The sequence below is a fragment of the Archocentrus centrarchus genome, chromosome 13 (assembly GCF_007364275.1).
Source record: "Archocentrus centrarchus isolate MPI-CPG fArcCen1 chromosome 13, fArcCen1, whole genome shotgun sequence".
In the NCBI taxonomy this organism is placed as follows: domain Eukaryota; kingdom Metazoa; phylum Chordata; class Actinopteri; order Cichliformes; family Cichlidae; genus Archocentrus; species Archocentrus centrarchus.
Window position 1 is genome coordinate 30,187,083 of NC_044358.1, and position 22,335 is coordinate 30,209,417.

Here is a 22,335-nt window from a genome sequence, read left to right on the forward strand (position 1 = left end):
AAGCGACACAGCATCACAGACAGGGTTGAACTGGTGGCACTGCTTATTATCTGAGAAAAAAGAGAAAAAAAAGTGGCATGAGCACAGATGGAATAAAGGCCAAAGCTGGCAGAGAGTGAAAAGGAGAGATATTGTATCTATTGATGATTCTTCCCTTTCATAGTGTCATTTTTTATATTGCATTCATTACATTTGATATTAAAATACCCCAGCTGTCATTAAACTTTGAACTCACCATAAGCTGTATAGGATATATAGGTTAAATTAGCCCTTAACTACCTCAATCACAACCACTACACAGCAATGTCATTCAACCTAATGTAATGACAATGAAGTAAATGCACTTCATAATAGAGCACTTGCCTAAATGTACCTACTTACTTTCTACCAGTGGCATAAACCACAAACTGCTCTCTTATCTCTCCCTCTCAGACTCTCACTGCCTTTCGCTGCCATCCCTCCCTCCTCAGTCTTTGTTATTTCTCCTCTGGTCAAATAATCACCCTTCTGTACATTTAAAGCAGAATCCAACTCCAGAGGCTTATCTCATTTAATCAGTTTTACCCATTTTTCAAAGAGTTTCCATGTTTGAGTGTGTGTTTGTGTCTTTCTGTCTTACACACACACACACGCACACACACACATATACATAAACACAGTTTCCCTCCAGCTAGACTGGAGCTTTGTGTGTGGCTTAATTTAGCAGGTCTAATTTGTTCTCTCCAGACCTGTCGAACAGATAAGGAGGAGGAGGAGAAGAGGCAGAGGGAGGAAAGGAGGAAGTGAGAGGCAGAGAGAGGTAGGCAGAGAATGAGGAGAAGCAGCATTGGAAGGAGAGAACAGGTGTCTGAGATGGTATCAGCATGTCAGCTAATGACTAAAACAACCTGGACTGAGAGAGACAAAGGGAGAGAGAGAGGGAGAGATACTTGTGAGGAACTAAGTTATAGGAAGTGGACTAAGGTGGATTAGATAAAAGAAAAAAACATTAGGGAAAGTAAAACAGTCAGTATAATTGAGGAAAGGTTGACTCAGAGTCACACAAGCAAAAAACAAGACCAAAAACACATTTTCTTTTCTGTTAAATCCTCACCATGTTCACATCTACACCATTTGCTTTCCAAATCTACTTAAATCTCTATTTGGGTCATGGGCATTAGGGGTCATGTGGGATCTAATGTCTTAGATACCGGGACCCAACCTTTGCGTGAGCTGCATGTAAGCAGAGCAGCAGCAGCTTCAGTGCTCCATACGTGTATCTATCTTTGGAGGCGTTGCAGAATATCAAGCCATGGGTCATCTGCATAAATATACTTATCCTGTATTCATGGGGGTGCAGCAGGGGTGAAACACAAGCCATTACGCCACCTGGTATTAAAATAATGATGAAAGCTAGGAACATATCTTCTCACGAGAGGAACATTTTGGGATTGGCTTTTGTAATCAATGCTTAAGTCTGGCTGGGTCCAAATCAAATTTAGTCAAGCAATTTTTTACATGGTATTGGTCTATTGCCACATCTTGGCTTTAGAGATCAACCAAAGTAGGTTGCTGCAGACTCACAAGCAACTCTGCATGTATGTCACAATATTCACCCAAGAAAAATCTGTTCTTTGAGGTAAAATGAAAAGGCATAATCTGTGACATTTAGGAAAAATGACAAGTTACTGCTCATAATGAGCCTATATGGCTGCTCATTAATTAAGTGGGCTTCATGTTCTCCTCCTTCTTGACTACTTTTCTAGTGTTTACTTAAACCTTCAGTTTGTCAAACACTGATCTAAATGAGGCAGAGCTGTAAGAAATAGCATAAGTTCAAGAAAACAAATTTCCCTCTTGGCTAGAGTTGGATTTCTAATTTGTGTAACTTGGAAAAAAAAAATCGAGGCCAGATCTGTCCAATGGAGGGGTTTATGTAGTTCAATGTGAACAAAAGTATATGGAAATTCATCTGTACCCTACTATTAAAATTGAAATGGCAGCTGTAAATGCAGTCCTATCATTTGGGTTAAATTCCAGTTTGGGAATGAGTGTGTGTGCATGTGTGCGTACATGCGTGCGTATGTGCGTGCATGTTTGCATGTCTTTATTTCAGAATACATCTGCTAAACCATCCAAAAGAGAGACAGACAGGCAAAAAACCCTGTAGGCATCACTGCAGTCAGAGGTCTAACTTGTTATTCATGTCAGTCACAGTTTCCTCCTAAAATATGGTTTTAAACTGGTGTTACTCACCACCTGCAATGCAGACCTACCTGAAGTAAAGTGTGTATTTGATTACATAAGAGAAATATTTAAAAAAAAAATTTTTTTATAAAGGCTCAAATATGTCTTTGGGTACCTAAATCTGCCATCTATTTACTGTGAACAGAAGCTATTCACCATTTATCTTTGTAAGAATATTATTGATTTTCTGTTGGTTTTGTTTTTTGTGGTGTTTCTAGCAAGTGCTGGTACATCAAGCGTGGGGAATATTAGTTCCCAGAATCCCATTCTGATTCATTCAACACAGTCATGTTAAAAAAAGAAAGCTTTCACAGGGCTCTTTGCAGTCCTGTGAAACTCAGTGGCTCCTATGATTCAACAGTTGTAAAACCACTTTTAGCAACTTGTAATGGTTTTTCTTTATGATGTTATCAGTCCCTCAAATGATTCTGGAGGCGTTTTGGGCCACTTTCCTTTACAACATTGTTTCAGTTCATTAAGGTGTGTGTGCACCACCACATTTTAGTCAGGTTTAGGTCTGGGCTTTGGCTGGGCCATCACAACATGTTGATTCTTTTGTTTTTCAGTAATTCTGTTGTAGATTTGCTGCTGTGCTTGAGATCATTGCCCTGGTGCGTGACCCAGTTTGGGCCAAGCTTTAGATGTTGGGCAGATGTCCTCACATTTGACTCTAGAATACTCTGGTGTACAGAAGAGTTCATGGTCAAACCAATGACTGTAAGGTATCCAGGTCCTGTGGCTGCAAAACAAGCCCAAATTATCAACCCTCCACCACCATGCTTGACAAGTCGGTATGAGGTATTTCTGCTGCTTTGTTGCGTTTGGTTTTCATCAAACATGCTGCTGTGCATTATAACCACACATTTCTATTTTGGTCTCATGTGTTCAAATGACATTGTTCCAGACGTCTTGTGGTTTGCTGAGATGCAACTTTGCAATCCTAAGCTGTGCTGCCATGTTCTTTTTAGATAGAAGAAGCTTTCTCCTGGCAACCCTTCCAAACAAACTGTATGCGTTTAGTTGTTTAGTGTACTATGATGAACTTTGACATTTAACATGCTAACTGAGACCTGTAGAGTCTCAGATGTAGCTCTTGTGTTTCTTTGAGCATTGCACCATCTGACCTCGGAGTGAATTTGCAGGAGCATCTACTCTGGGGAAGATTGTTGCATTGTGGTAACACATTCCATTCTTCAGACCAGCAAATTGCCACAATTTCCACTTTTATAGATGTGCTCACACTTGCTGATAATGAATTAATCAAGTGCATTTAATTAGCAGCACCTGGCTGCTACTTATTCTCTGAATTCATGTGGAAGCAGCAAGGGTGTACTTAATTTTTCACATGACGGCACAGAGTAACATGACTGTAAGTGTGCTTTGAATACTGACTGAACTCCTATAGAATCCCTGAAGTAGATCTGGGGTGTCAAAGAGACACCAAGAGGTCCAATCTGGCCCACAGGATGGCTTTGCCAAGTAGAAAAATTGCAGTAAAATTGAAAGTGGGTTTCTGAATTGCAAATTTTAGAGGTTGAGTCAGAGGTCTGAGTCATCATTACTGACAAAGGCATTACCTGTGGGTTGCCATGTCACACAGAAGCCAGATGGTAAAGAGCTTTGCCCATGTTCATTTTTCTTTATAACAATAGTTTTTTTTGTTTTTTTTGGGGGGGGGGATAAAAGCCAGAATGTGGAAAATCTGAGACATGTAGCAGTGTAGTGTAGGGGCATTATGTTGTTGAAATTGCACTTATTTTCCTCAAGGCTTCTTAGGACAAGACATTTTTTCTTTGTTATACTGTACCCTTTTATGAAGGGTCTTACTTACTTGAGTAGGCTGTATGGTCTAAAATGAGTTTCATACCATTGATCCAGAAATGTAAAACAAAATATATCATGTATCACAATCTACTGAAATATTTATATACATTTTTCTTTATCGGTTTGTCTTTTTTTCACATTGCTGGCATGTGTATGAGATTCTTCTGGTTTGTCCTGCTAGATACTCATTTCTTTTTGTACTTTAACAAAGCAAACCTCCATTGGCACTGCTGCAGGAATTACTGTATTAGTTTTAGTTTCTGGTTGAACATAAACTACCAAAAGAAAACATTATAACTGACGCATTCAAAAAAACAAAAACGAAAAAAAAAAAATACAAATTAATCAAAGAGGTATAACACTAATCTATAAGTATTTTCAAGTCTCTAACCTTAACATTAGCCCAGGACTCAAACATAGATGAGACAGCATAAAATGTGGCCAGTGTGATTTAACTTCGAACTTAAATGTCTTCTGGCTGTAAGCGAGATAACTGCTCATGCGGGGTAAAAGTCAACAGAAAAATGCTCTCTCCCTCCTCACCGTCTACTACTCACTTAATCCTCAGCTGCTCCACTGTCCAACTATACAAAATGGAGGTTGAAAAGGGCAGCTCCCTGATGTCCCTACACTAGGCTGCTACTGTAAATAAGAATTTATTCCCTCGGTACCAGCAAATATGGCATAGTGTCTTGAAATATTAAGGTTGCTTCTGCAATAAACATTACATCGTTATTGGAAAATTATCTCCCTTTCTCTGCGTCCTGTAGAATTGAACATTTCTCCTGACTTTTACTTCCTCTTCTTGGCTTTGTTACAGGATATTTACAAAGAACCTTTACAAGATTCTTTATAATATATCTGCTCCCATGTACTGTTTATTGCTGTAAAAGCTCAAATGTACAAATATATTTTCATGCTTTCATCGGTTTATAGCAAAACTTTAATCATTTAATCTGTAAATAATGACCTGACCTTCATTTATGTGAATTGTTTAGTAACGCTATCAAAAGTATGGTGCTGCACAATAAAGCAGGATTCTGTGATACGGCGTGACATTTGTGTAGCATTCATCTATCCATCCATTTTTTTAACTAATAATCCAATTCACAGTCACTGGGGGACTGGCGCCTACTCCAAATGCCACCGGGCAAGGGCTGGGTACACTCGGGACTGCATTGTAGCAACAAAATGATAAAATAATGCTCCCATTTGCAGAGAAAATGGGTTTAATCCCATAAGAACTTTGCACAATGGAAAGGCCTCTGGATATGATGGGTTTGTTAGCGAATTTTACAAAGACTTTTCTGCCCTATTAGTAGACCCCTTACTTGGCATGTTTAATCAGTCATTCTTGCAGAGCTAACTGCTTCAGACTGTGAGAGAAGCAAACATTTACTGTCTCTTACTGTCAAAAAAGAGAAATGTCCAAAGTCCTACACCTTATACTGTATGGGTCCGTAGTCCTTCTTAGTGCAGACTGCAAAATCTTTTCAAAAAATCTTAGCTGTATGATTTAGAGGCCTCTTAACTGAGATTATTTTTAAAATTATCAAAACTGAATTGCAAATTCTTGCAATGATCTTCTTAGTATCATCCAGACTTTTCCTCATAGAGAGGCTGATGGTCTATTGCTCTCTTTGGATGCCGAGAAAGCAATTTTAGTTGATGGGTTAAGGTCCTGTATAGTGATATGAAAGCCACTATTTTTGCTAAACGGCTTAGAGCAGACAGCTTCCCAGTATATAAAATGTGTTCAGAAATATACCAGTGAGAGAATTAGAAAATAAATAAATAAATACCAGTCAGATAAATAATGAAACAAGCAAGCATTCTGCACTTATATGATGTAGCCCTTGAATTGAGTTGAAGAAAGTCAGTTTTTCTTCTATTTTCTGTTGAGTTGCAGTCATCTGCAAATCAAGTTTCCATTCAACAAGAAAATGAATTATCTCAGTCCAAAGCCCTGTAAGGAGACAGGTTTCTATTAAGTGGTCCTCATGTGCTTGACATGAAGCTTTTGATCTTAAAAGGAAATGGGACTACGCATCTGTAAACAGAGACAGATCCCCACACAGGCATGTTTTCATTACTTCAGAGGACATTACATTGACTTACATTTATTGCCTGCTGACTTTCCCTAACCAGACTTTGGGTAACCAAACATAACTTAACCTTAACTTAAACTTTACCCTTACCTTAAAATGGATCTTTACATTAAAATGTTAAAGTATAAGTCCTCATAAAATGAGCAATACAAGTGCAAACACACACACACATGCTCTTACAGGAAACCTTCTGACCTAACTCACAGCTGGTTTGGGTGTGCAGTTATTTGTATGAGTACATTTATCCAAAGGCCACATGTAAAGAATCTGTTAAACAAAAACCTTTGCACACTGACCGTCTTTGATGTCAACACTATTACTTACTCACACACACACACACACACACACACACACACACACACACACACACACACACACACACACACACACATACACACACACACACACACACACACCAAGACAAAGTGAGGGCGCTGTCATCTTTGAAGTGCAGTTGAGACAGATTTACTGTTCCACATTGACCGGAGATGGTATTTAAGACTCTTCAAGGAGAGGGATTTGATAGCTAGAGATTTTGTGTGTGTGTGTGTGTGTGTGTGTGTGTGTGTGGTGTGTGTGTGTGTGTGTGTGTGTGTGTGTGTGTGTGTGTGTGTGTGTGTGTGATCCCAAAGACATTGTACAGTATGTGTGTCTGTGTGAAAACAAAAGGGCAAAAAAGACAAGGAATGTGTGAATGAGTGCCAAGTATTTCAGTCAGATGAGTGAAAAATGCTTTGACCACAGTCTGATTTCTTTCTCACACAGATGCACATACGCATATACAAAGGCATGCTGCGACCAGCCTCATTGGAAATTCTTTCAGGGTTTTGCTGACATGCTGACAGTTTATCAGCTGGACAGGCAGATACCTGAATGTCTTGGAAAACATGCAAATGCTCCTCCCTGTATCCTGCAAGCTGACTCCAGGGGCAGCCATTTGAAAAGTAAAACTGTGAGAGCACTGAATTGATAGATGGAAGCATTTACCTTTAGCAACCAGAGTTTCTATCCTCACTGATCATCGCAATCCTCTTCTAACCTTTACTTGGAATATAATGTTTGCCTGACTTCAGTCCAATCATCACTTACAATAACTGTAGTTGTGCTGATATGTGGAGCTTTGAGGGAATGTGGAAATATGTGCAGAATGACTGTGATGTCTGAGCGATTTCAGAAAAAGGTCACTTGAGTCACTTGAGGTCACTTGGGTGGCATTACCACTAAATTGAAATCCACATCAACAGTGTTTATAGGTCAGTCATTCACCCTATGGAACAGATACACTTCTGTGTCTTCACACATCAAACCATGCAATCGATGCGTATGCTGCAAAAGGCCACAGAGGAGGGTGGAGTGATTGTGTGGACTTACAAAATGTTTGACCTTGCCAATAAAAAATATGTTTAACGTCCTTTTAAACAACATTTAAAAGTAATTCATCTGCATTTACCTTATATGTGTGACGCGTCTTATCCATGTAGCCTCTGTGTGCAGACTTTTTAGGAGATAATTATACCATAAGCAATAACATCAGTTATTTCTGTATTCTGCTTCTGCAGTATGAGTCTCCTTTGCCTGCATCTAACACCAACTGGGAGGCTGTCACCATACCCATGTCGGTAAGCCATTCTCACACAAACTTAATTTATGAGTTATGAGTATGAAAGGGTTATATTAAAAAAAAAACAACAATATCAGTGTTTCTACCAAGCTGTGCTTTCATATTTAGCACATGAAAAAACACATGTACTATGCCTGCCACACTTCCAACCCACACATAAATGCATTTGTAACCATACTAGGAACAGTGGCTAATAGTTGTAACATACGGCCCATTTGCATAGGCCAGCACCCACCCACACAGATACATTATTGCATGCATGTACTGTATTTAATATGCATGAACCTTAAAATGTCAAATGACTTGCTTCCTTAAACTAATGTTTAAAGTATGCACATGTAATCAGCATAATTTGTGTCTAGAGTAAGTTTGACTTATGTATGAAAGTTTTGATATATAGATTGTGTATAGACTGATTGGTTATATGTTTTTGCTTCTGTATTGTTTGTTTATATTTTTCGTGGTTCAAACCTCTGAGTATATGCAAAGTGTGACAGTTACAACGATGAGACAGGTTGATTCTAAGAAACGTAAAAAGACAAGTTAATGCAAATTTTATTTTATATGAGCTTGTTTCACATTTTTATTGGAAGATTTAGTGATACTGAACTTATCATTTTTATAGTGTACTTATTAAGCCACAATAAATCTTAACAAACCTCAGTGTCTGTTCCCATGTTACCTTCAGTGAATCCAAGTCTCCTCCATAAATTATTGAAGTACCATTAGAATCCTTGTCCTTTGACCTTAATTAAAGTCATTGCTGATCATAGGAGGCAATGTCACACATATAATAGTCCACAATGTCATAATTATTTTACTGCCATTGTCTCCAAGCTATTTAACCAGCCTGTAGCACAGAGTGGTTACTATCTGAAAATCATCGGCTTAATCTGCTGCTACCTTTTGTGCACCCATTTTCCCTAAATTGTTGTGAGGAACTAACTAGCAGAGAGTATATGTCACATGCAATATAATTTGAAAAAAAATTAAAATAATAGACAGTAGTAGTATTATTATTAGTAGTAGTAGTAGTAGTTCAAAAGCATTGCTGCAAAGATTTTGACATTAACAATACTTACAATATGTCTAAGTGCAGAATTATTGCACATTTAGGAGGACTTATTGTGTTGTTACTGTGTCTAATATATGTTGTAATGCTCATGTGTTCAAGCATGTGATGATTAGTAGCATTTTCAAGTTTGGTACGAGGTCAGCCTCACACCCAAGATTGCTTACAGGCCAGGATGCACTCATTCATTTGAGTATTTCCATCACAGTAAAAGGAAGTTCCTTAAGGCCGCTCTCATATTTATATGTCATGTGTAATGTCACAGCAAATGCACCAGTTGCATTGTAGGTTTCATTTATTTCACATTTCACAGTACAAATTAATTAAACAACAGCGTGTTACTGTAACTGAAACTGAAAGGGGTAAAAGAAACTAAATCTCTAAAAAGAGTGTTACAGGAACACTGACTTGGGAACCTTTACACCTATGCGAGGTGGTGGTGCAGAGGTTATCTTTTGTTATCTTCAAATCTTCTCATGCATCCTTGGAAATCCTTTCAGTGTTTTCAAAACAGTGCTGACCTCCCTGCAGCAGAACACGTGTTAAGTACACCCTATGAAATGCTTTTAAAAAAAAGAACTGAAAAAAACATTGTCAAGGATTTTGCCAAGTTCATAAATCTGATGTTTATTCTGCAGAAATTCATATTTGGTGTAGAAATCTGATTTTTTTTAAATGATTAGGTAAAGGCTCTCATGGTGAATAACTGTTGAATTTAGGATCATTTTAAACGAATAATAGACTTAATAATGTTGTTTGACCTTTTGACCTTTGCTCCTTACAGGACAGCGGTGGTGGGAAGGTGTCAGCGGCGGTCACAGAGCAGGTGCCTTTTTCACTAGATGATTTAGACAGAACCATAGCTGCCTTTGACACTGTGGAGCAGCTTCTCAGATCCCTCAACCCAAACACATGGAGACAGGACCTGGACAACATCTATACTCAAACACATATATATTATAGATCCAGGGCCTATCATCTGGCAGGCAGGCATAATAAAGGTAAGACAAACAAGTTTTACAACCATCTGAGACTCATATCGTTCTGTATTAAAATCCAAAACTCTTGAAGAACACACATGATGTACATGATGCCCTTCACCTCAAACAGAATACATCATTTTCTGTCAGGCTTGCACATCTGTGCTTTTTGCATCACAGTTACTTGCATTTGCTTTAAAAGTAATTTAAAAGTAACCTTAGACGGTGACTAGAGAACTGAAAGAAAAGACAAGAAGTTGCAGAACAACTAACAAAATGAAAAAGAGACAGTATTTACTACATTTGCAAAAAGTGAAAAAAGATGGTTTTGTAGCAAAAATTGTTACAAATAGATTTACAAGAATTGCATGTAATTTATACAAAACAAGATGCAGTGGATGGGTAAATGCTTTGTTATTTCTAAAAACAGCACTGAGTCAGCATTGTGGTTCAGGAGCACCTTTTGGGAGCAGAATTTGGCATCTGCTCTACGCATAGAACTTGTGACACTGCAGTGTACCGCAGAGCAGATAGGTGGATGCTGGGGTGGTGGAGGGGTTGAAACAGCAGGCAACAGTGGCACTGACATGTCAGAAATAGAGATGGGAAGTTTTGCAGCTCAAACAGAGCATTTGGTATATGACATGAGGAGAGTGAGGCACATAATGCGCATGCTGCATGACGCAGTGCAGTTCTGGTTGCTGTCCTGAACTTCATTTGATGCAGTAGGATGAAAGCGGTAATGTTCTCATCCCATTTTATTGTTCTGCAGATGGTGATCCTCAGAAACTTTGCTGCGTGCACAGTATTTCTCCTCATGCCCCTGCAGTCGGTCTTTGGTTGCTTAGAGGAGAGGGGGAGAGCGTGAAGCCTTATGCTGACCCAGACAGACCCAAACAGCAGGAGGCCCTTTCTAACATACTGAGCTATACATAAAACTCAGTGGTACAGCACTGCAGAGGAAGTCTGTGATTCTGCAGTTTGAAGGAAATTAGTCACATAAAAAGTTTTTTACTGTATCTTTAAATATAGCGCAGATGGCAGTCAAAGACAACATGCTAATGAAAAGGTGCATTAGCCAGCCTCTGTCACTTAAGAAAGAGATCTGTTGTAAAAGTTGCCTATCTAGTGGTTGACCATAATAATACTTATTTTGGCATTTAAAAAAATGTGCATGCATTTCCAGCATACTGATCAAAGAAATGACAAGAACAAAGACAGTTCTGATTAACTGTGATTAAACCTTTTTTTTTCTATAAATACCAAAGATCTTTTTTTTTTTTTTTTTTGGGGGGGGGGGGGGGGGGGGGGGGGGGTGGTCTCCATATTATGTGCTAAAACATTGCTTTAAGTCATTGCATTACTGAATTACCCTTTGGAACGGCTTAGTGAGTCAGTAACAAGTTTAAGGCGAGACAGAACTATGCGGTTCTTTACTGTGAAGTCAGTGCCAGCGACCTGCAGTCATTCAAGCAGCACATTTTATCCTTGGGGATACACACTGCAGATGTCTTTGAGCAGATATGAAAATTAATATGCTTATTCCATACACAATAGAAAGGGAGTGTTTGTGTGTGCATGTCTATAAAAAATAAAATGTTCAAGCTTGCAGCATTATGAGTGCTTTTGACCCATCTCTCTCTCACCTGTGCTTTTGTATCTCTCGTTCTACCCGAGGGCTCTCCTGTTCTTTAGTAAATATTTGGACTTGACAGCAAATCTATCTCATTTATTAGTGCATGTGTATGTGTGCTCGGCTGACACGAGGAGGAGGCTCTGTATAAGGGCAGTTTGCAGGGCTACCTAGAGCTGCATAGATGCTGCAGGTCTTCGATACACTAGTATAGCGCGCTCTAATTGGGAATTCAACCTGTGTAGTGGAGCAGAAATCTGCCACAGTCAGCAGCTTGGCTTTGTTTTCATTAAGACACACACACAAAGAGGGCTGACACCCATTTATGTTCTCATGAAGGACAGCAAGCCAGATAATAATAATAATTGGGTCAGCTCCAGGTCCCTGTAGCAACTTGCACACATTCAGACACAAATATAAATAATTTCAAATGAAATTATTCTAATATTAATGCAAATAAAAAACCTTCATAGAAATTACAGTGAACAGACTATGTTCTATAATTTTCCCACACACACATAAACTACGCTTCGTTCACATTGATAACGTGTGAGTGACACAGTCATTTTTCGAGTCTTGCTTGCTCACCTGTCTCTGTCTTTTCTCCCTCCCATTTCCATACCACTGCTTTTCTGAGATTATGCTCATGCTCTTTAAACACACACAGGCTCAGCCCTGCAAGTCACACACATTCACACTTGCAAAGTCGCAGCATAAAAACCCATAAACAACGCATGCCTTTACCTTCACCTATAAAAGCATGCACCTTACCACAATCTACACAAACACACTTACCGGTTACTGGATGTGCCCATTAGAGGCACCACAGTAACATAAGGCTGAATGTGCTGCTGTACTATTTCTTTTGCATTCGATGCTTCATCACGTTGCAAAGTCTAAACAAACATTACCCCACAATTCTGTCACCAACCGTGAAACTATCACTTGTTGAAACTGTGTTATTTTGTTCTTTAGTAAAATCACAGACAACATAAATGATGGGTTTAGTGTTACCTGCAAGGAGGGGGCAAGGGGAAAAAACTATAATATGGTAAACAGAGACAAATTTAGTGTGACAGAATCCACACTAAATTGTTCTCCAAGTCAGGGTTTTGTGTGTGTGTGTGTGTGTGTGTGTGTGTGGGGGGGGGGGGGGGGGGGGTCGTAGGGAGAGAGATACCATGGATAGTCCATCACAGGGCTAATACAGACAGGCAGAGAACCTGATAACCTTCTGTCGACACCAAGGGCCAATTTATAATCACCAGCTAACCTGTCAAGCATGTGCTTTGGGCTGTAGGGTGAAGCTGACCACCTAGAGGCAGCAAGAACATATAAGCTGCACACAGAAAGACCCCGGCCAACCAGATAGTTCAAACCAGGGACCTTCTTGCTACAAGGTGACAGTGCTAGCCACTGCTCCCCTGTGGCAGGTTGCACATGGCTGTTCTTTTTTTTTTTTAAGGAAGAATTTGAGTAGCAAGTGATCATTATTCTTAATTTCCTGACATTTTTATTTAAATAAAAAAGATTTATTCAAATGGGCAGATAGGCTTAAACTGATTTCACGCTATCTTCTCCACTCATCCAATATTGGCAAACAGTTGTCCTCGTTTAACCTGTTAATACTCTCACAAATGCCAACATAATACACTTTTCATTTAGTCTGAAGCAGATGTGCAAATATAAATTGTCTCTGAGACTAAATGCAGGGATTTTAGAGGAACAGGCAAACAGCACCTCACATAGAGATCCATGTACATTCAGAGCGTCTGCATATAGTAGCTTTTGTTTGCTGCGTTTCTTTTCAATATTACACATAAGTCTTGTCATTGCCATTTTACCAAACAAGGAGGCCTAAAATCAACGATAATCACTATTGTATGTGTAATATATACAGTTACTATCTACTTCCATCCTCTCTTTCACTCCACACTGCCAAAGCAAACGATGGAATCTTTCCTCACTTCTCTCTGCTAATGGCAGTCATGCTGCCTTGCTGCCAATGTTCTTTCTTTTTTTTTTTTTTACAGCACTACCTGAACTGCTAATGAAGCTCTGCTACCATTGAGGCAAACATACATTTCCTAGAATGTATTTGGAATAAAAGCCTTCTGCACTTTGCCAGTTCGAAACTTTTAATCTGAAGTAGCACAGTTTGCATAGTGCAAAATAAAAAAGGGAGGAGGCACAGGCTCACTACCCTAAAGGACCACAGTCACAGTCAGCCCACTGGAATAAGTATCATCATATTCTGGCCAGGCTGGTGGAAAAATCTTCTCCTTATTGTTGTTCATTGTTCAATGTGATATTGAAACCGTCACTGCAATGTGACCATTGTCTATTGATTATCAACAGCATTAGGTCTCAGTTGACCTCCACTGTCCTTCCCTTTGGTTTTACATGCACAAAACTAGAATTTTTTTTAATCATATTACAGTTGTCATATGATGTTCATGTACATGCATTTATGAGGCACAGTTTTTATTGCATGACTGATGTTCATTGTTGCTGTTGCATTAAAGCGGGACTCAGTGCATAAGATGCACTTGTGCAGTTTACTTCAGATATTGATCTTGCCAAATCCTTCATACTTGTATATACCTGTTTACTTGTAATGCCATGAAACATCTACTAGTCACCTTAGAACAGTAAATTTTGCTACACATTAATGTAATATAATCCTGTTTGTCTCAAGTACACTATATGGACAAAGGTATTGGGCCACACCTCTTAATCATTGAAATCAGATGTTTTCAGTCCCATTACCACGGCTTTATAAAGTCAAGCATGTAGCCACTGAATTCAAGCATGGTGCAGTAACAGGACACCACCATTGCAACAAGTCAGTTTGGGAATTTTCTTCCCTCCTAGATATTCAACTGCAAGTGGTATTTTTAGAAAGTGGAAGTGTTTAGGAACCACAGCAACTCAGAAATGATGTGGCAGACCATGTAAAGTTACAGAGGAGGGTTGCTGGGTGATGAGGCACATATTGCCTAAAAGTCACTAACTCTCTGCTGATCAATAACTGCAGAGTTACAAACCTCCTCTGGCATTAACATTAGCATAAAAACTGTTCACTGGGAGCTTCATGGTATGGGTTTCGATGGCTGAGCAGCTCCTGTACATGTAATGTTTAGGTGGCCCAGTACTGTTGTCCATATACACAATATAAATTCACTGAGCTCTTTAGAATGACCCCTTCTTTTGCAGATGCTTGTAAAAGCAGACTGCATGGCTAGGTGCTTAATTGCTTAATTTTACAGCAATGGCAATGAAGACACCTGAATTCAAATATTAAGAAGTGTGGCAAAAATACTTTTGTCTATATAGTTTAGTTGCAATAATTATAAAAAATAAATTATCTCACTTCACCTGCTTTGCAGTGTCTGTTTTAGACTTACTAGGTGACTAATTCACTTGAGAACTTTGGTAAAGACAGAGTAGATTCATAAACTCATTACATTAGATCCTGAATGAAAAACAGATCTGCATGAGTAAAAGAAAGTCAACTAGTGAAAAGTACACTGAGCAGAAGTCAATACATAGGCAGGCACCAACACACTGAATAGCTATAGACTGGCAATTGAGTGCTCAAGCCACGACTACAGTTGATTCGTTTAGGGATTTCTCCTTGTACTTTCTTTTGGACAGAGGACAGTTGCTTTTCACCATAAAGGTGAACGCATCAGCAATTTCTTCTTGTCATGTTGCTTTTGCCAAGCGCCAACACAGTCACGCTCCCCTAAAGTAGTTTCTGCAGGCAGTGAAGCGTCGGACTGTAGTCCAATAAGTGCTGAAGCCATAGTACTCAAGTATGACTGCAGCAAACCTTGGGAGACCACTGAAGAAATATTTACAACCTTTTACAGCTACTTTTATCAGTGTGATAAGTAAATAAAATAAATAAATAAAACCTTAGTGTTCTTATCCACTTTATCTATGCTGTGCATGTTGTAAAGAATCACTACCACCTTTGTGCATTGATTATTATTCTGTTGACCAATCAGTGAGCAGTCAGTCCACCACTGATTGTTGCTCTTCTTCTGCTGTCTTTTCTATTTTTCCTCTTATCTTTTGCCTTCAAAAAGCCTGTGGTCTCTCTGAATTGTCCTCAGATTAAGTAAAATAGTTACACACTGTCATTTGTCTGTAGATAACTGAAATAACTGTTGTGGTTCTTTGCTTAAGCAGATTACAAATCTATCTTTGCACCACAGTCATTTATTGACATAAGAACAAAAATTGACTTCTACAGTTTGACCCAGCAGACTTATGTCAGACAGCATTTGCTAATGTCAATACCGAACGTATAAAGACACAGACAGATTCTAGTCAAACTCCAAGATCTGAATCTTTTTTCTTTAATAGCAAGTGTCTTAATTCTTTATTTTCTGTCAGCCCATCAAATAATCCTCTTAATTCTCCCCAAATTAGTTTTGAGCCATTGCAGTAGGTCCGGCATGTGCTAATGAGAGGATTTTTCTCCAAAGCGATGACACAAAGACTGTGATCAATAGATTCAATCTACAATCAATGAATGCCCCCTTGCTTTCTTTGCTGCCCTCTTTCTTCATCCTTGGTTCCCTTTCAGTCGTCTCTCTATCTCTACAGCCACTTGTCATTGCAATTGTCCCCATAACTAATAGTGCCTCCACCTCTCAACCATTTTCCCTCAGTCGATATTAAGCATATTTTCAGTGTAAATCACTTCCATCCGTCCACTCCATTCTTCCTTCTCCATCTGCGCTATGCCACAAATTTGTCTTTACAATCATATAAAGTGAAAACTGAACAAATGTGTCTCTTTCAATCTTCTTCTCATGTTAAAAGATATAAAAGAAAATTTGTGTTGTAATACCATGTAAAAAAGAATTATTTGCCTGATTGTTTTCATACTATAAAACACAGTAGTAATTGCTTCAAAGTTAATAAATAAAGAGAAGTTAAGTTGCCATGACAGTAAATAGTAATGTGAAGCCCGAATCCCAAGGGAAAGACAAAGCCCTGTCCAAAATCCAGCAAAGTTGGATAATTTATTAACTTTATACTTTTCTGTATTCCTATGCAGTTGATCTGAACCGCCTCCACGACGATGTCAAGCGGTACAGCTGTACTCCTCGCAACTACTCCGTGAACTTGCGAGAAGAGCTGAGGATCACCAACGCCGTCTTTTTCCCTCGATGTCTGTTGGTGAAACGCTGCGGGGGCAACTGTGGCTGTGGGACCGCTAACTGGAATAATGGTTGTACCTGTCAGGCCTCCAAAACAACGCTCAAACTGCATGAGGTAGGTTTACCACCATGAAGCCACTCACACAGAGTTCAGATAATTACAAACTTATGGACCACACAGCATCACAAAGAAAGAAAAGACACACTGTACAGGCACCCACACAGGCACACTAAGATATTTGTGTCTTAACAGTAAACCAGTAGAATTGTTTTTTAAGTGGGAAAAAGATCCGGAACATTAGAGGGAGTGGAGGGGAATTTGCTAAATATTGCCTCTACTATCTGGTGAGCAGTGGCTTTCAAACATCATGTTTTCCATAATGGCTCATGTTATCTGCACTGGACCTGTAAGGACATGTGTGTAACTTTGCATACGTTACAAATGAAGAAAATTGTTATGATAATACACTTTTATTATAACTAACACAAAATCTCAGTTGTATAGGATTACCCAGATACAGAGCATCATTTAGTCCTGGTGTGAAATACTTGGAAACAAAGGAACTAAATTGGAAATAAATAGTGAAAAGCACACTATCAACTTGATATCTTCAAACATTTTTTTTTTTTTTAACCAGCACTCCAAGATCCAAACTTTTTACTTTACTCTGTGGCAACAACAACAACAACAACAACAACAAAATCCTGCATTGGAAGGATTATGATGCTGCTAAGTAGTGTGTACTCAACTAGTAGCTTGGCTTGTTTTTTTTTTTATAAAAGCCCTAATACATAATAAAAACACTGTTTTGCCTTATTTTTTATTTATTGACGCCTTAAGTAGGTCATACAATTCATTAATTTAGATGTTTTAAATGGTGCAGAAACTCTGGTTACAGAAGTATTACAGAAACTGTAAGTTCAAGCACAAGAGCGACATTTAAAATTTCCACAACCTGCTCTGTAAGATGCTGTGTGAGTCAGAGAGTGAATGAATGAAAGAGTGACTGAGGGGAAGCGATTTAGATGCAGAGTGAGGGACAAGCAGGGAGAAATTGGGCGAGTAGTAGCAAGGGCTGCATCAACAATGAAACAGCAATGCACCATCAGTCTCACACTTTCTCTGTGCTTCCCTTCTCAGTGCTTTGTGCCGGCTCGGACTTTCGCTTTCCAATCTGTTCATATCTCAATGCATTGTTAGCATTCTATCTCTCCGGGTTTCCATCATCCTTTCATTCTACCCAATTCCCATTTTCAATTTATCCCTTTGCAATCCACCATTCTTATTCTTTAAGCCTGCCATTCATTCTTTTCTGTCACTTCCCTCCATCTCTTTGTGTCTTTGTTCTTGCATAGCATCATTATTGAAACATAGTACACAGGGCTCTGTCTCACTGTCTCTCTTTCACTCCTTGTTAAAAATCATACAATAACAATTTAGACAAAAGTGGGATTTGAGTTGTAATGTTGCTATGTGTGTGTAAGAAAAAACAAAAAGCAAAAAAAGAGTGCATTGTGTCTATGCATTGCAGAGTATAGAACCGCCACAATTTGGAATTCTCATGAGTGCATTGTGTGTGTGTGTGTGTGTGTGTGTGTGTGTGTGTGTGTGTGTGTGTGTGTGTGTGTGTGTGTGTGTGTGTGCGTGTGTGTAAGAGAGGGCGAGATACAGAGACTGAGACTTGTATTGTTCACTCTTCTCCTTACCGGCAATCATGGACCTGTAACTGCCTCCTTCAGTGACTTAAATTCTGTAGAAACACATTATTACTCACACTACTGTTTCACTGCTGGAAGTCCTGACATTAATCATTGGCTGCCTCTCTTTCATTGAGCTTTGGAAAACAAATTTGCTGCATCATTTGTGGAACAGTTTGTACTTTTCCTCTTTTTACATTAGAGGAAATGCAACAGACTCAGTCATAGTGAGATACTACAGGGATCTTGCCAGGAAAAAATTCACAGCCTGGCAGTATCGGGCGACCGGGGATGGGGGCTGGGGGGGTAGAACCAGTACAGTATGATCAACCGGGTGATCAACCGCTGGCCAGAACCCTGTACTAAGAGAATGCAACTATGATGTCAGTTCAATCATTCTTACTTGTTACCTGATAATGGGAATAAGTTCCTGCTCCAAATTACCCTGAACACAAATAATAAGAAAAGAGCAAGTACGAAATTAACGCAAAGATTCAACTGTAACCTTCTATGATCAACAGAGAGAATAGAAACTCCTGAGAAGCCACAAGATGATTTTTCATGATTTCTAGAGTTTCATACTACACCATCATCCCTGACTTTATCTACATTTTTGACCTACCCCACTTGTTTCAATGCCAAGTTTTGTGACATATTCAACTCCTTTTTATCTGTTGAACTTCTGTAGTGTTTTTGTCATGACTAGTGATTTTCCTCTTGATATTTTCTCTTTCACATTCACACAGGATTCCACAAATACAATCACCTGACAGCACAAAACAATACCTGCCAATGAGACAGAAAACAGTTTGTGCCCATTTTCAAGTCTTCATCCTCACCAGGTTTTTTGCTTCTCTGTACCTCTTCTAGGTGCTGAAGTACGCTCCAGAGCCCATTCGGTATCAACGCCAACAGAGTTCAAAGGTCCGCTGGGTCATTGATGAAATTTTCCTCTCACATCATGAACAGTGTGAGTGTGCGTGTCCTTCCCAGCCCCCACGCTGAGCTGCACACACTGGCATGTACACCTGGAACTGTTAGATGAGTTTTACTTTTTATCTATTTCGCAACGGACTTCATTATAGCAACAGTACTGCTGACAAACACGCAGCAAAGAAGAAGGTAACAACTGACTTGTAAACTGCAGCTTGCATCTTGCACGATGGCATTTGTTTTTGCAAGTAACTTACCTTTCCTCTGTCTATGGGCCAGACTTGTAAATGCAACTCCCACCCTAATGTTTGCAATTTAACATTCCTGCAACCTGGTATTTATGTCTTCACTATTCATGATACATTTAGACGTTACATGTATGATGTAAGCGTCAACTACTCCAAAGAAATTCCCATTAAAGTGATTCAAATTTCTTTCCTCCAAATGATTAAAACCAACAATTCTGCACACTTACATTTACATTTTGATTAAAGGATTTTAAGGGATGCCAGCCTGATTGAACTGAAGCTGAATTTTTCCTCCAAGGCCTTAGAAACAGTCTTATACTTCTATTTCACATGTAGTTGCATTTTTTTGTGTGTTAAAATAAGACTGTTTCTAGAAACTTCAGGCAACTCTTGTGCCAGGAGCATGCTGAGATGAGTGAGTGTGAAACAGAAGGACAGAGAAAGAGGGAGGGAGATGGGTTGAAAGAAGTTTACACCAAAATAACACTTTATCTTGATATGAACTACAACCTCCAGGCTAACTACAATGCTCCAGAACTCATTTTCACATTAACACACTCATATGCACACACATCCACTCCAGGCTTCCTAAAGTCAAAGCCAAAAACTGTAGTTATTTATACAGAATCCTAAGGGTTCTTTTGCTTTGTCTGGATATCACGCTAACTCTCGTTATCTGTCCGTCCATCTACACACCTCATGCTTCTTTTCCTTTTCTTTCTCTCTCACTGCTTCTGCCTCCGACACATCAAAGAAAATGTCAGATCCGGCCCCTGCACTGTGCCCAGTTTTCCAAGCATTCCTGTCATTCCAACTGCTAAGCAGAATTCTGCTAACACAGATAAAACCGCAACACTTAGAGCCTGAATGCACAACAGAGGAACGAGAGAGGAAAACTCAGGAAGCGAGGCAAACAGGAAGTTTATAGGAAAGGCGGCTGATGGAAAAGGGGAAACCAAGCCTTCTATTTGTAGATTGCTAGCACTTCAGAATGAGAGGAGAGAGACGCTTTCAAGATAGAGCTCACAAGACAAAATTATTTCCTTATGTAAATGCTCACAAATTGACCCACTGCTCCATAAGTTTGCAGAGATCTGTTGGAATTACCATGAGCAATGTTCTTGATCTCTGCTCATAACACAAGCAGTACTTGAGTGTGTGTACTCATGTCACTCTCCATGTAACAGCTCAGGAAGAGGTCCTTTTGTTTAAAGGGTGGAGGGTTACCAACAGTCTGGAAGAGCTGGCAGCAGATACAAGCATGTGAATGCTCACTATGTGACTGTGTGTGTGCATGCTGTGTGTATGTGTGGTAGCTGTCAAAGTTTACTGGAGAATGAAAGCAACAAAGCAAGAGATCAAATTAAATACTTACCACTGTATTATTTTTTGTAGGTATCACAACTTTCTGAGATGCTCTGCTGGAAAGTGTACAGCTTTATGAACAACTTTAAGTATTACTGAAACAAATACATGACAGAAAGATATTTATATATATATATATATATATATATATATATATATATATATATATATATATATATATATATATATATATATATATATATATATATATATATATATATATATATATATAAAACCTGCCTACCTGTCTTCAGTTTAATTTACTTGAGTCACTTGTGTTATTTCAACAAAATACTGTGTTTTGTCAGGTTAACTCAGTGGCTTCTTGTTGAGTCCAGCCAACATTTTAGAGTAAAATGCAATCAATTTCTTAGGAGTTATTTAACACAGTTGTGTGAAACCAAGTGAAATAACTTTTTTTAAGTAAATCCAACTAAAGAGGATTCTGTAAAACCAACAATAGTGACATTTCTTTTTTTTTTTTGAGTGTAAAAAGTTATAAAGACATCAGCTGCAGCAATTTCTTGACCATTTATATTATAGAGGACTAGTTAATTATATACAAATTTATGTATTGTAAAAGTATGTGCGTGGAACCTGTGGTTGAGTGCCTGCATGTGTGTGTGCATCCTGTGTCTGCCAGTTTGCTGCTGTTATCAGCACATTCCACTGTTGCATACTCCAGTGACATGCGCTTTTTCCATGTAGCTGTTTTGTTTTCTCCTCCAGTTCTTTATTATGGGATCACATGGTGAGACACATGTGAAACTTTAACTAGTTTATTAACTAAGAGGATCAAAAACAGAGGACCTTTGGGAACATTTCAGATTGTCGTACCTTTCAAAGAGACTTGTGTCAGAGTTTGAGTTTCCCTTTTGAGAATTTCTGTGGGTGCGCTAAGTACTTTTAACTCAGAGACTAGCTGTTGGTGTTGGTTTTAGCAAACAAAAGTCAACCTCTGTTGCTGCATTCAAAAAATATTAAAGACAAAACTGTATGCTTTACCTAAATAATTTATTGTGTCCTTTTCTGTTGTTTTATTGAAAAAAAATCAGCCTGTTGGTTTTGATAAATAAAATATTTCAAGCATTACTGGCTCGAATGCTTTGTGTTTTTTTGTTTAGTCTTTTTCCTGCCAAAAATGTTTTTATCAGGTCTTTGTCCAGGTTTTATATGATATGGAACAATGACTTATTTGATCACCTGTGCAAATCAGTTTTTTTTAGTGGATCCCACACACCTGATTTAGAAATGTTTGATGTAGAGAAACACTGAGAACTGCAAAGACTGAGCACATGCACACAAAGAAGCTATCAGATACATTCTTGCACACAAGGCACAGTTCACACAGGTCACCACTGAAACCACAAATGCAATTTTTAAGACCAATGTACCACTAGTAGGTTCAGGAGGGGCCAAATAATCAATCCAATCAAATGTTTATTAGTTT

The 22,335-nt window shown here is 38.8% G+C and overlaps 1 protein-coding gene across 2 annotated transcripts in view; it reads left to right on the forward strand.

Annotated features, from left to right (window-relative positions):
* Positions 1 to 20,996, forward strand: part of pdgfd (platelet derived growth factor d) — a 63,415-nt gene extending 42,419 nt beyond the window's left edge. For both annotated transcript variants that reach the window (XM_030744644.1, XM_030744645.1), the window contains exons 4-7: positions 7,718 to 7,777; positions 9,636 to 9,852; positions 16,539 to 16,756; positions 19,210 to 20,996. In XM_030744644.1, coding sequence (XP_030600504.1) covers positions 7,718 to 7,777; positions 9,636 to 9,852; positions 16,539 to 16,756; positions 19,210 to 19,344 — 630 coding nt within the window. In that variant the 3' untranslated portion in view covers positions 19,345 to 20,996. The remainder of the gene's footprint in view (positions 1 to 7,717; positions 7,778 to 9,635; positions 9,853 to 16,538; positions 16,757 to 19,209) is intronic.
* The last annotated feature ends 1,339 nt before the right edge of the window (positions 20,997 to 22,335 follow it).